At 44.4% G+C, this 14386-nt stretch overlaps 1 protein-coding gene across 1 annotated transcript in view; it reads left to right on the top strand.

The window, feature by feature from the left end:
- vwde (von Willebrand factor D and EGF domains) overlaps window positions 1–6309 on the top strand; it is a 379611-nt gene extending 373302 nt beyond the window's left edge. The window contains exons 31-32 of the mRNA XM_078538828.1: window positions 3315–3412; window positions 4728–6309. Of these exons, the coding sequence (XP_078394954.1) occupies window positions 3315–3412; window positions 4728–4748 (119 nt within the window). The 3' untranslated portion in view covers window positions 4749–6309. The remainder of the gene's footprint in view (window positions 1–3314; window positions 3413–4727) is intronic.
- The last annotated feature ends 8077 nt before the right edge of the window (window positions 6310–14386 follow it).

The following is a 14386-nucleotide window of genomic DNA, read 5'->3' as shown; positions in this document are numbered from 1 at the left end:
TCCCAAAGGTGGCTCCCCTGGAGGCTACATGTGCACTCCTGGCCTCCTCCCCCTTCTAGCCCTCCCTTCCTCCTCAGAGGAGCTGCCTCCAGTGTAGAGTTCAACTCCCATTCCCAGGCTAAGGGAAGGCTTCCTGAAACCTGCAGGCCCAAAAAAGATTCCTCACTGCAGAGTGCTGACCTGAAGGTTGTGAGTCCAGACCAAGCAGCTGGTATGCGTTTTGAAATATTGCAGATCATACAGGCAAGTATCAGAAACTTTGAAACATCAATATTTGACAGAGCGCACTTGCGACCCCACTGAGCCTTCTTATCCTGCCCATGGATGAGGTTTATACAAATATGTCCTACCCCCCTGCCTGTTGCGCCCGTGCGCCAACCCGAAGATCGCATTGGCGCCGAAAAATCATGGTCGATTGGAGCGACAAGGGCCTAAATTGGCCTATTAATTAATGACGGGCGCGGATCAGCGAGCATCGCGCGCCCGCCCAACGAAATATCGCGATGGCACGCAGTGCCGTCGGGACACTCGCCCGAAGTCACCGCGAGTCATTTTACACTTCGGCATGCGGGGCCGCGCCCGCACGCTTATGGGTAAATTCTATCCAAATGTCAGCACCTGAATTTCTTTATTTTCTGTTTTAAAAAAGCATTTCAGAAGGCAGCAAGATATTGGATTCATTCAATTAATTTTTGTAGACATATTTTTGTTTAGCCTTATTCTGAGCAATGAAAAATTAACTAGGTTGCCTATACCTCAATCAAAAGTCAGTAAGTCCTGCTGGAAGTCTTGACATCAGGCACACCGGCCAACCCCACACATGGGGTACGGTTTTTCTCAACAGAATGCCTGACAGTATTAGTATTTGTTCAATCAGGTTATATATTTTATAAGCTTATGTAAGATTCTCTACCATGCAGAACATGATGCATAATTCTGCCTCTGGGGTGGGAGGGACAGCAACAAAAGCCCCTTCTTGAAATTTTATTTTAATATGTAAATAACATGGGAATGCCTTTCTGAGGTCTCCCATGCCATTATTCCTGCTTTAATACCACAGCTAATTTGATAATTAGGCATCCGGGGATAGCAGGTGATGAGCAGTGCAGGCAAATAAATTTGAAGAGGCACAAGAAACTTTTTTTTCCTAGTCTAAGTTAAATTCAGGAACTTCTCTTTTTCATTATCGCACCAAGGATTCTCATGAACCTATGTGCAAGCAGTTTTGTCTTTCACTGCGCAACATGTTTACAGCTACCAATTAGCTTTCTATGAGAATTCTTCCATCGTGAGTATTGGGAAGATGAGGATGAACCCCAAAGGCTGGCAAATGGGTTATATGAGAGGTGTGTTGTTTTCACTCACCAATACTTGCAGTGATGTAAGCAGACCACAAGTTAGCAGATGTTCAAAGGAGCCAGAGGCTCCAACCTTCAAGGTAGGTTGTGGCATTGGACTCAATGGGGCAAATATATGTGAATGTCTGATTAAGTTTTATGCACTTCTAAGGTAACCTAATCACAGCATATCATTGCTTTACTTTGTTCGGTCAATTTTGTTTTAACCTTAGCACACCCGGTAAGGTTATTAAATTTCTTCCAGCATTGCAATTGGGTCCTGTTATCTCTTGTTGGTATTGACATAGTCGGCAACTTCCTACCATGCTTCTTCTCTATTCTCCATGAAAATGGTGCCCATCCGAGGGGAACATAGTGCTCCTGTTTTTTTTAAACTTGCTCTACCAACAAAGCCATAGGATCTGTTCAAAAACTGAGATGACTCGGCATTGCCTCATCAGTGGGAAAACATACGAGTGAAGCTCTGCCACCCTGTTGTTCCCTTCCTGCTCAGAAAAGGTGTAAAGAAACTCTTTAAGTTGCCCATTACTCGACAAACTTCCCATCCCAAGTGTTTTTTTGCACTTGTATCTCACCCACCAAATCAAGTGAGGTGAAACCGAGTGAGTCAGCTTTCTCCCTAGACCACGAAGCTGTCTAAGAATTTGCCAAGCCCCAGTCTTGAAACTTACACTGGCACACAAAAAAACCTTTCCACAATTTACAGCATTAGTAAATCTGTGTTAAAATACCAAATATATATGGTGATAGAATTTTCATGAACTTCTCCCAATTTTTCATCACAACTTTGTTAGATCATTGAAAACCCTATAGGGCAGAAATTTTCGTTTGGTGGGCAGGCACGTGCCCAACCCGCTTGAGCGTGAAATGACACGCATTGACGTCGGCCGAGTGTGCCGATGTCAGTGCACAGTCTCACGATAGTTCGATCAACAGACGCGCACCGGAGCCAGCAGCGCGCCCACCAACAACTAAAAGACCTGTTAAAGCCATAAAATAATCAATTAAATTAATTTTTTCGCTGCCTATCCAACCTAACGGTTGGCGGGCAGGCGAAAAGGCCAAGCAGCCTTTGCATTTTTTTTGAAACCTCATCCATGGGCGGGATGAGGTTTCCTAAAGCAAATAATAATAAGTTTTAAAATTTAATTAATAACATGTCCCTGCTCATGTGACAGAGGTGCATGAGGGGACATGTTTCATTACATTTTTATTTAAAAAAAATTTTTTCCTATCTCTTCATCTCCCTGAGGCAGCTCCATGCCCCAGGGAGATTATGCAGTGCTCCCACATGATCGGCCTACTCACCCTCCTCCCCCCGCCCGCACAGGCAGTGGTCAGTGCTGCCGCTCGCGTTTCATGCTGGGTGGGACTTAATTGGCCCAACGTGAAATCACAGTGCGGTGCCGATTGCAGGTGGCGGGGGCTCCCCTGCCAAGGGCAAAATTCTGCCCATAAAATTGAGGAAATAACCCTTTATGCCATTCCTGTGGGGTTTTCTACAACGCTCAATCAAAGATACGGTGGAAATTGTAAGTGATGATAATGCAGTTGGGATCAGTTTAGTTATCAGTGAGTTATAGCACAGCAGATAGTTGCAAAAAGAAATGGCCTTACAGAAATCTGATTGAATTAGGAGGCAAAAATCTTCCTGTCAATAATTTTAGTGAAATAATTTGCACGAGCATAACACAGTTTCTCATTTAGTAGATTATTTATTGTTAAGCATTTAGGTAGGAGGAATTTCACTCACCCCTCCCTCAGAAACTCCAATAACAAGACACTTTGGGCAAGAGGCCCAAAGTCTGGCTATTGTACGATAGCCCAGCATAAATCAGCACCTTTGGGAGGAGAGAGATTGGTGATTTAAAGTAAAGCGTCATCACTTCATATGAAAATTTTACTGTTTATATGTTTTGTGTTATATCAATATGTGCTTTATATTATGTTTCAAAGCTGTATGCCGACAAAAATGTCTTTACGGAGGGAAATGTATTCTTCCAAATGTGTGCTCCTGTCGAGCAGGATATTCTGGATTCATTTGTGGCAAGAAGGTGAGAGGAACTTCTAGGAAGACAACTATTATACACACTGAAAATCAAAGTAACCCCCTTACTATACCTTTCATAATTTGGGTTTTTTCCCAAATCTTTGTTTGTGGCTGAATTCAGTGTCTACTTTCTTTGGTAAAACTAGACTGTTTGCAACCATATTGTACTACTTAACCTCAAGCTGAGATTCTGATCCCGTATCTTCTCCATCACAAAAGTTGCCTACCATGCTAACATCACCTGTTACCATCTCAGCATCGCTCTGTCTGCTGCTGAGATCTTCATTCTTGCCTTTATCACTTGCAGACTCGACCGTTCCAATACAGTTTTGGCTGACCTTCCATTTTCCACCGTCTGCAAAACTCAGGTAATCCTAAACTCTGCTGCCCATATCCTGCCCTCAGTATATCCTGATCACCATCAGACCCAGATTGGCTTCCATTCCCCTAAATCTCAAATTTAACATTTACATCTTGGTATCTACTACTCTTCCTAGCTTCACCATACATCCCCCCCAACCCCAATATCTCTGTAACCAGCTCCAGATCTACAACCCACTGAGAGTCCTGTGGTCCACCACATCTTCTGCACCACCCATTCAATTTGTCCCATCATCAATAGTCATGCCTCGAGTTGCTTAAACGCTAGATTCCAGAATTCCTTCCTTAATCCACCTCTGCTTCTCCACAACATCTCCTCTAAGAACCTCTTTAAAGCCCTCTGGACATTGCACTGAGGAGTTGGTAAGGCTTTGATGGGCAAGCAGTGTCAGGGCATTTATATGACAGCCATAGCACACCTGATATATTCTGATGAGTCCAAAGAAAAATTTAGCTTAGTTCTCGAACATATCCGCCAGAGTGTCGTGAGAATCACACTTGATTTGGGAAGCCAAAGAATTTAGGCCTTAATATCACCTTTTTTGACTTTGGAATCTTTCTCTGGCTTCTATGAAAGCCATCAAAATGTTATTCTAATTTAAGCTGCTTTTTAAACATAAGTCATCATTGTTGTTGTTCTGGTTTTTCCTGTTTCTCTGCCCCAGCTGAGACCAGCTAATTCAACATGGTTTAGGAATCAAAAGTAGAACCTTCTGGTTTCCGTGGCTCAATTATATAAAACAATCTTTCATAACAGCTGTTGAAGATGGATGTTTGCCCTTAATACAAAATTATATAATTAGTACATAATGCACAAGTTGTAACAGGCTTTTCCAATTAGCACCAGTGCTAATAAATCTTTGTCATGGCTATGACTGAGAAAAATCTGATAATTCCCAGTAGCATGCAACTATAATTAATTGTTCTTTTTTCCCCAGGTACCAGTGAGACTGGGTTAGCTGGCACCAGTGTCTAATATCCCTCCCAGCAATAACAGACATAATGCTGAAGTTGGTTGTGAGAACCAGAAGTGGTTTTGCTCAATTATAAGGACTGCAAACATCAAAGGATGGACTGTGTAAAAATAAAAGATTAAACCAAGAGTTTGAACCAAACCATGCACAGACACTTACAACTCAGTATTAAAAAATAGTGCTCTTCAGATGTTCTTGAGTAAAGTGGTGTGTTTACATTTTGAACAAAGTAATGTGCGGTGCTGTAAAGCAAAATGTAATTACTGCTCATACCACTTCTTCCTGTAGTTTTACTACCTCATAATGGAATGCCAAGGGCTAATTGTATAGTCACTAATGGTTGCAGGGCACTTGGGAAATCATCCATTTTTGTGAAACATTTGCATAATGTCCGCCTATCATGGAACTATTGACTTCAATTCTGATTTGTCTATTGTATGGTAGCAGATCACTGAATTGTTTCAAAGAATTATCATCTTTATTGCAGTTTCTAATTGAAGTTCCTGACCCTAATTAAAACTACATGATCTACAGCTATATTAAGGTTAAACTTAAAACAATAAATTTGTTCTCTTATGTGTGTTCCCACAGCCTCCACATGAGCAAACATGTCAGGTTGTTTTGGTGCTCCTTCATAGTTAAGTAAATGTGCCCTGTGATGTAAAACTATGCAGGAGCACCTCCGCTTCTGTCCCTTGCTTGTGCTAAGTTAGGAGATCTCAGTTACATGACACAATTGCCCCCAGCATCCCTAAGGAGTGGAAAAGAATCTGTGTGTGTGTTGGATGAGCGCGCAAGCACACTTGAAGAACTGCTACTTGGCATAATGGACCAGAAGATTAAAATTAAATTAAGGCTCAGAATTCCTGTCACTGATGTTAGTGGATGAACATTTAAAACGCCATACAACATTCCTCCGACAAGTGTTGTAACAGAGGCATTAGCCCCTTGATCTTAAATCAGTTAATGCTGCCATAAGATAGTGAACAAAGCAATGTCTTACAGATGTGTTAAAATTTCATCCTCCAATATTCCCAAATGTAATTTCTGATCATGAATTACAAAATGCATAAAATCATGCATTCTTCAAGAGGTGTAGTTATCAGTTACTATGTAAAAATGCAATGAAGGGGTAATATGTACTAATATGGACATATCTTTAAATGGAATTACTGAAATCCATCAGAAACACAGCAATCTGACACATTAAATGGGTATTTTTAAACTAGATACAGTAGATGCCTATAGTGTAACTCAATATCAAACCCACCCCACTTTATGCCTTTCCATGAATCTGACAAAGACCAATGATGATCTAAGCAATTTATTAAGCCAATTCCATATCACTATCATTTTTGATTATTGTAGAACATTTACAAACTTGATCACCATGTCAAAGAGGGTGCATAAATACTTTTTATCCATATAAACAGTCCCAAGAATTCCAAAGTACTGGAAGAATAACCAATACTTATATACTACATATATATTACATTTTTGTATGGCATTTCCACATAAGTTGCGGAATAAAGTTTGAAATTTTAACTAGGTGGTTAATAACTTTTTGTTATCTGTGGTATGATGTTGTATTGTAGTACATGACGGAAAAAGTGATATGGGAAATAATTAACATGATCCAAAATGCTTTTGCCATTAAATATTAGGACAAGCTTCAATGTGAATAATTAACAGTATTCACATAAAGTCTCAAGATTCATGCACATGTTGCAATGCTTCCATCAGCTGCATGTTACGATATTTTCCCATACAAAATGTACATTGAAAAAACCATAAATAAAGTTAAAACTGTTGTTTATAAACTTTGTTCAAGATTCCAATTTAAGGTGAATATTTTATAGAGACTTAATAATCCAAATTAGTCAATTTAGTAAAACTGTTTACTGTTTTAAACTTACTTCAATAAGTAAAACAATAATAGCCATCGTATACTGTCAACAATGACCCATGCCCTCTAAATTCTTAAGATTTCTGATTTTTGTGCTAATTAAATTATTTAAATCGGCATAAAAATATTGAAAATCTAATGCTGTTGCACAATACATTTGTGTATATAACACACCAAACTGCATTGCCTTATTAATGCCACAATAGTTTTAGTTTTTAATTTCTTTTTCATTGAAATATTAAACATTGTATATATAAATATGACTTGTGTGAACATTAGTTAAGGTTTTCAAGTAATGAAGTATTTGAATGTGTCTTTAAGTACTGAGTTGTAAATCCTGTACATTCAGAATAAACAGATGAAACCTAAGGCATTGATTTTGTGTATTTTTTAAAATATCAATCTGAACCCATGGATCTCTGCAAATCTTGGTTTTAATAATGACTCATAAAACTCCATCCTAGCATTTTCTAAGAAAAATATTCATTTAGCAGCTTGGAGTGTGGAGTAATACAATGGAATATTACCCTATTAGCTGAGGATCACACTTGGAAGAAAACTAGGGTGGGGAAAGAGAGTAAGGGTTTTATTGGGGGCAATAGCATCATAGGTGGAGAAGCAGTGGCTGAGTTAGTATGGTGAATGAAGGGCGAAAGGCATGACATTTGGGAACTTGATAGGGCAGTAATAGATGGCTCTGTGAAGAGTTTTCTCACTTCCTACACAGCATGAGGTGCAGTTGCAAGGTGCAGTAAAGGGATGTGAAAGGTAAGGGGTACAAGGATGCATTCAGCTGGCCTTGTCTGTGATCAATACAATAGTAGAGAAGCCACATGAGATGCCAAGGTCAAGAAGTTGGTCATGACTATAGGTAATTAGATTATATGGAGGGAGAGCAGTGAACTCAGACTGATGAGGCAAGATGAGGTGAGAAAACTGAGGAAGATAAGCTAAAGATGAGTTGCATTAAGCTCTACTTCAGTTGGGAGTTAGGGCATGGGACTTGCAGGAGAGAGATAAAGATATAGATGAAACTGGCTGGGCCACTCAGATTAAATGTTTGACACTAATCTGGTTCCAGTCAGTCACCATGTCCTGAACTAGAAGTGCTTCTGGTTCAAACATTTTAGTTGAGCCCATTGGCAGAAACACTTGGCCATTTATGCTGATAACTTTTGCTTTAGGTGTAATCTTTGACATGTAAAATGACATGGGGTGACGTTGGGCGATCGTCCCGATGTCACAGCGTGCCATCGTGATATTTAGGTGGGCGGGCACGCAATATTCTCCAATGCGCGCCCAGCATTAATTATGTAATTAAGGCCCTTGAGGCGACAATTGACTGCAATTGTTTGGGGCCCGTGCGATCTTCAGGGCGTCGCAAGGGCGCAATGGGCAGGCGGGGAGGAGACATTTGTACAAACCTCATCCACAGGCAGGATAAGAGGGGTGAGTGGGGTCACAAATGTTACCTGTCAGATATTTAATTGTGAAAGTTACTGATACTTGCCTGTGTGAGCAGGAATACCTCAAAACTCATACCAGCTGCTTAGACAGGAGTAAAATCTTTCTGGTCAGAATTCTACAGTACTGATCATTTTTGGGCCCTGCAGCTTTCAGGAAGCCTTCCCTTCGCCAGGGAGTTGTGCTCTCCACTGGAGGCACCTCCTCTGAGGAGGAAGGGATGGCCAGAAGTGGGAGGAGGCCAGGAGTCCACATTCAGCCTCCAGGGGAGCCACCTTTGGGAGGAGAGGCTCAGGCACGAGGGCCAACAGGAAGTCTAAGGTGGAAGACGCCACTATCCTGCTGCCAGGGTATAGAGGCGGCGAAGCAGCTACCTCATTATGTCTGAGGTGTAGTGCCAAAGGAGCCTCCATGTCTCAAGAGAGACAGTCACCTCCATCTGTCAGATGATAGGCCCTGAGATCTGTGGGTGGGCACCACATGCTAAAGGTCACAGCTGCCCTCAACTTCTATGCTCCGGCTCATTCCAGGGGTCGGATGGGTGATCTTTGCAGCTGTCCACACTTGTGTCAAGCAGGTGATTGATGCACTGTTTAGACGTGCATCAACTTTCATCCACTACCACTGGGATGAGGCCAGCCAGGCAGAGCGAGCCAGAGGCTTTGCAGCAATTGCTGGCTTCCCCCGCGTCCAGGGTGCAATCGACTGCACACATGTGGCCATCAAGGCACCGGCGGGTGAGCCCTGTGCTTTCATCAACAGGAAAGGATTCCACTCCACGAACGTCCAGATAGTGCGTGATCAAGTTACAGATTCTGCAAGTCTGTGTAAGGTACCCAAGCAGCTCCAACGACGCTTACATCCTGAGACACTCCCTGGTGCCAAGGCTCTTCAGTGCTCAAGCCCGGCTGGACGGATGGCTGCTGGATGACAAAGGCTACCCCCTCAAAAGGTGGCTCATGATGCCTCTCTGCCTTTCAAGAACAGAGGCTGAGCAGCGGTAAAATAGGAGCCATGCCTCCACAAGGGTGTGGTGGAAAGAACCATCGATCTTCTCAAGGTGTGCTTCCAATGCCCGGATCGTTCAGGGGGCGCACTCCAATACTCCCCAGATCGTGTGTCACTGATAGTGGTTCATTGCTGCGCTCTCCACAATCTGGCACTCGAAAGGGATGTCACAGTGGACAAGGAAGACGTAGATGCAGTTGCTCCGGACACACACGATAAGTCCAGCAGTGAGTCCGAGGATGAGCACGCACTGGAGAACACTGAGGGGGTAGGCGCTGACCCGGGCATACTCAAGGGAGTCAGGGACACCCAGGAGGCTCTAACCCAAAGAACCTTCAGCTAGCCACCACAGATGGACCTTCAACACATGCCAGGGCTGCAGGCTCCATACTCGATACCTGAGTGCTAAATTTGCCTGGATAGTAACATTAACTAAGGCCCTTATCAATAAAGCTCGATGTCAAACAACTCACTCATAACATCATACGTTCCCATCCACCTGCAGAAGTAAGGAATCACCCTGAGGCATGGCAACATTTCAAAATTTATTGAGAGAACAAGTGTAACTTCATAAACCAAAAACAAAGATGTTGCACATCACACCAAGTCTTCAACGAATTACTATGGGCAAACATAAAAGCGCCTTTGAGAAACCCGTGGTGTGCCTAAGGTGCCTTAAATTTACAGTTACGGGTGTTACATCTAGATGCTGTCCCTTCGCTGGCACTGGCATCTGAGACAGCCTGCTTACTGTACTGTCCTGTTGGCCTCGATGACCTTGGCAGACGTCCTCTGGCCCGTGGAGCCTTTGATGGCCCCGCCTGGAAGGGAGCTGCCAGTTCTACAGCTGGCTTCTCCCCAGTCGCCGCAGCCTCATCGGATGCCACCGTTACTGGCAGAGGGGTGGAGGAGCTGCTGCCCTCATCCAGAGCGCCCTGAGAGGAGCCCGCAGAGATGACAGGCAGCTGCTGCGCCGATGTAGAGGGCACTGAGCTGGGATACTTGGTGCCCAGACCATCTCCCACACTGGCACTGACCAGCTGAAGTCAATGCCACTGTGAGGGCTTGCAGGTCCAAGCGCAACCCCAGGAGGACCTGATTGTTCTCCTGGAGAAGCCTCTCCACGAGAGTCGCCACTCCCTCCAAGGAGGAAGCATGATGCTCAGGCATGAGGCTCATAGCATCAGTGATGCTCCCCGTGGACTCCTCAAGCATGGGCACCATGCCACTCATAGCCTCATGTATCTCCGCCAGATCTTCCCACATACCCTGCTGCACTTCCAGTATTTGCTGCCTCATGGACAACTCCAGAGGTACATCATCAGCCACTGACCGAGCATGTACCTGTTCCCAGCAGTCCTCTGACTGCTGGCGCCCTGGGTACTCTCTGTCTCTGCCCGCACCTCAAGCGAGTGCCCCAGGACACTAGCCGAAGATCTAATTCCCACCGAGGTGGTAGTATCTGTGCTGGTGCCTGCCTGGCAGAGACGGTGTGACGCTGGTGAGTGGATTTCCTCTGGGCCCTCAGGCGAGAGAGGTGGGCCCTCTGCCTCCTCCCCCCTGCCCTGCTCCGATGATGCTGAAACGAAGAGCAAGGAAATTTGATTAGCTAAAGTGTAGACGATGTCTATGTGCATGCCTGTCCCCCAGATTATTATGCGCTCATCCTTCCATAATCAATGTTCAAACCATGGCTTTTGGGACACACATGGTGACCTCAATGCTCGGCAAACATACCTCCCCGTGGCACCCCAGCCTCACCGCCACCGGTGGACCAGGGGGCATGGCGCCTCTCCGGGTCCAAGGCCTGCTGCTCATAAGATGTCAGGATCGCCAACCGGACCTGGCATTCGCCAATCCACATCCGCTCTGCCGAATTGTGCGCAGTCTTCTCCTAAAAAGGAGAGAAGAGCATTGATTAGTCCAACCTGTACCCTGGATTCCCATCGCATCCCTGCCAACCCTGCCAGACTGGGACATTGCAGTGGTCCAGTTCTCCATCACCCCGCAGCTGCTGCACACTCACCCAAAGAAGCCAGGGCTGACCCCCTCCCCCCATGCCAAAATGCTGCCTCCTTCACATGCGGCACCACAAGATGCTAAGCAAGGAGGCACAAGCACGTGGAGCACAAAGGCCAGCAGATGGATTGGTGCCCCGCCACCTGGAAGCTCCCCTCCCAGCATGTTAGCACCCTGACTTTGACATGCTTCCCAGTTGCAGCACTCTGCCTAGGTGCAGATCCTTGACTTTCACCCCCATTCTATACGCTGGGTGTCGGTGTCACACATGCTGCGGGTGCAGAACCCATCCTAGCTCAAGCCACTCAGGGTGAACTGGCCATGGGTAATATCTGCTGTCACACCCAGCGAGGGATACGTGCCATGAAGAATTCAATGCCGTTACTGTACTCAGAGTTGCTGGGGGAGTGGGGGCGTTGGGGGAAAGGGTGATGGCTGCATTAACCGACAGCCCTTCCCGAGCGCAGAAGGTCGTTGAATCTTTTACGGCACTGGACCCCTGTGCGTCACGCCACACCACTGGAGCTCACACTCTCAGCCACCTCCTCCCATGCACATTTGGTCAGGCAGAGAGGCCTCTGCCTCCCGTCCCTCAAAAGCAGGACCTCCCGCCGTGCTGCCACCTCCTCCAGGAGGGCTGCTAGGCACTCATCCAAGAAACGAGGGGCGCATTGGCCCGCTGCCCCACCCTCCGGACTTGCGTGCTGCACAGTAGCCCTCTGCTGTGCTCTTCTGCCGGCCATTGTGAGCAGCCTTGCAAAGGCTGCCAGGCCTTCATTTAAATAGGCCGCCAGATCGCCATTGGGCCCAGCAGTCTGTGCACGCCCGCCATCGTCCGCCCATTCCCGCTATCCTCAGGAGTCGAGAAATAAAACGGTGGCGCGGACCTTATCACAGGCGGCGATCGGGTCTCCGGCCGCCCACGCCCAGTCCCGCTCAGCCCACCCAACATGGGGAAAATTCTCCCTCTGAAATTCTAGTGCGCTATGATCCAGAACTGCTGACCATTATATCAGCAGATGCATCGTCTACAGGTCTGGGTGCAATTTGGTTTCATGTTCAAAAAGATGGTAAAAGAAGACCAGTTTCATACACCTCAATATCACTCTCAGACACAGAGAAAAGGTTAAGTGATGGGATTGCAGTTTAAATTTGAAACTGACCACAAGCCTTTGGTTACTCTTCTTAAGATTGCAAAGATGCAGCCTAGAATTCAATGTTTCAGACTGAGACTAATGAGGTATGACTGAGTAAATGAGCACATTCAAGGGAAGCACCAGACAACTGCAGATGCACTATCAAGAATGCCAGTGGAAGGAACCAACTTAGAATATTTGAATTTTATTGAGGCGATAGAAGCACATTTTCCACTCATTACCAAACACTTACCGGCTACTCAAAAGAGATTACACAAGATTAAACAAGCACAACAGCAGGATGACAAATGTATCCAAATAATGATTACTGCCAGAAAGGATAGCCAGATTCTACTCTTGTCAACCTAGTACTCCACCAGTACCTTGAGCAAAGAAAGCATCTCACAAATATTGATTATTTCTTCATTTGTAATGACAGGCTTGTCACACTTAAAACACTTTGAGTTGAGTTTCTCCAAGAAATTCATCAGGGTCATTGGAGATAGCGAAATATCTAACAAGAGCCCAGTAGCCAGTCTGGTGGCCAGACATTAGTTGTTGTATAGAAGAATTCTCAAATTACCTCTGATGATCATGAGTTAAAAAGCATGAGAAGCAACAGAGATACAAACAGGCTCATAACTTCAACTTCAGACACAGAGCATGAAACTTAAAACTGTTACTGCCTGAGGAGAGAGTGTGGATATGAGACCAATACAAAGAAGGCATAATTTGAGAAAGAGCTCCACAACTGAAATATTATAAGATTGAAATGGACAAGGGAAATATAAAGAGACCAAAGTGTCGTCATATCCTTGGAAAGGAAGCCAACAGAAACTTGATCTTACTATTCCGATCAGATGGAGACAAGAAACAAGACAAAGCTCTGCAACCATCCAGGAGAAGGACACTCATTTCGAACAATGGGAGGGTGCAGAATGTCCTTGACCTCAGAATAAGAAAGAACAAGGTCAGGGAGATTGATCAAGGCACTTCAGAGACTAACCCTGTGAAGTCTGAGACTTTGGGGGGAGATATAGGAGGATGTATATAGAGGGAATAAGGACTTGGTGGGGTTGGGGGAGATATAGAGTAAAGGGTTAACATCAAAAGCACCTGATGCAACTATGATGCAATATCACATGCCTAAGTAGCAGAGATCTGGAGGGAAGAAGTCCAACCTGATGTAGAGTTACTGAGATGTGCATAAAGTTGTAAATAAACAATAATGGTTTTTACAAGCTACAGCCTTAAGTAATTTTCTTAGGGAAACAATCAAACCCTAAAGAACCCATCTAGACCCCGAACACAAGACAAAACAGACTGCAACCCCCACCATAATGTACAGAAGTCCTGATGAGGTAAACTTTATGCAACACTGTACTTGTACACAATTTGCATGTTTGTGGCCTCGCCCAGTGTGGCTGTCCTCCATACAAATCCTGTGTCTCATCAGCCAATTTTTGGGGACACATGAAATGAGAGCAACTGCACATTTCTTTTTTGGCACCTCTCCCAAGTTGGCACTTGTGCTCCAAGGTTGTTTATGACCAGTCCTTTCAACACATGCAAAAAGAAAAGAAATCTATAAATGGGATTACATAATATTTGAGATACAGCCATTCAGAGCAAATCACTTGCCATTGTCAATATATGAATCAAAAAAGATGACAGCCAGATTGAATGTATACAGAATTTCTAGTCAGGACAAGGTATTGCAAATCTATAATAAAGAGTTTTTAAAAATTCAAAATAATACTTTATTGTACTTGCATTAGGAACAACAGTCACATACATGGACTTTTAAAACCAAGTTAAGCAATCTCCACTGATTATGGTTGGCGTGTGATCACTCTGTTTTACAATAAATTTTACAATAAAAATGCCAACACTCAATTACATTTAACAGGAATGAAACTACACAGAAGATAACCATTGCATTAAAAAGCCAGCCGGGCAAATACACAGGCAGTAGGCCCGAGAAAAAGATAACCACATAGTGTAGCCACTTTAGCTACTAAAAAAGAATGTAAAGGTTTATGATTTAATTAAGTTTTCCACTTGTTTCTCAATTTTTGGCACTGTTGAAG

This window comes from Cetorhinus maximus, chromosome 3, assembly GCF_964194155.1.
Source record: "Cetorhinus maximus chromosome 3, sCetMax3.hap1.1, whole genome shotgun sequence".
NCBI lineage: Eukaryota > Metazoa > Chordata > Chondrichthyes > Lamniformes > Cetorhinidae > Cetorhinus > Cetorhinus maximus.
The sequence above is the reverse complement of the archived record's forward strand: the minus strand, read 5'-3'. Positions and strand labels throughout refer to the sequence as shown.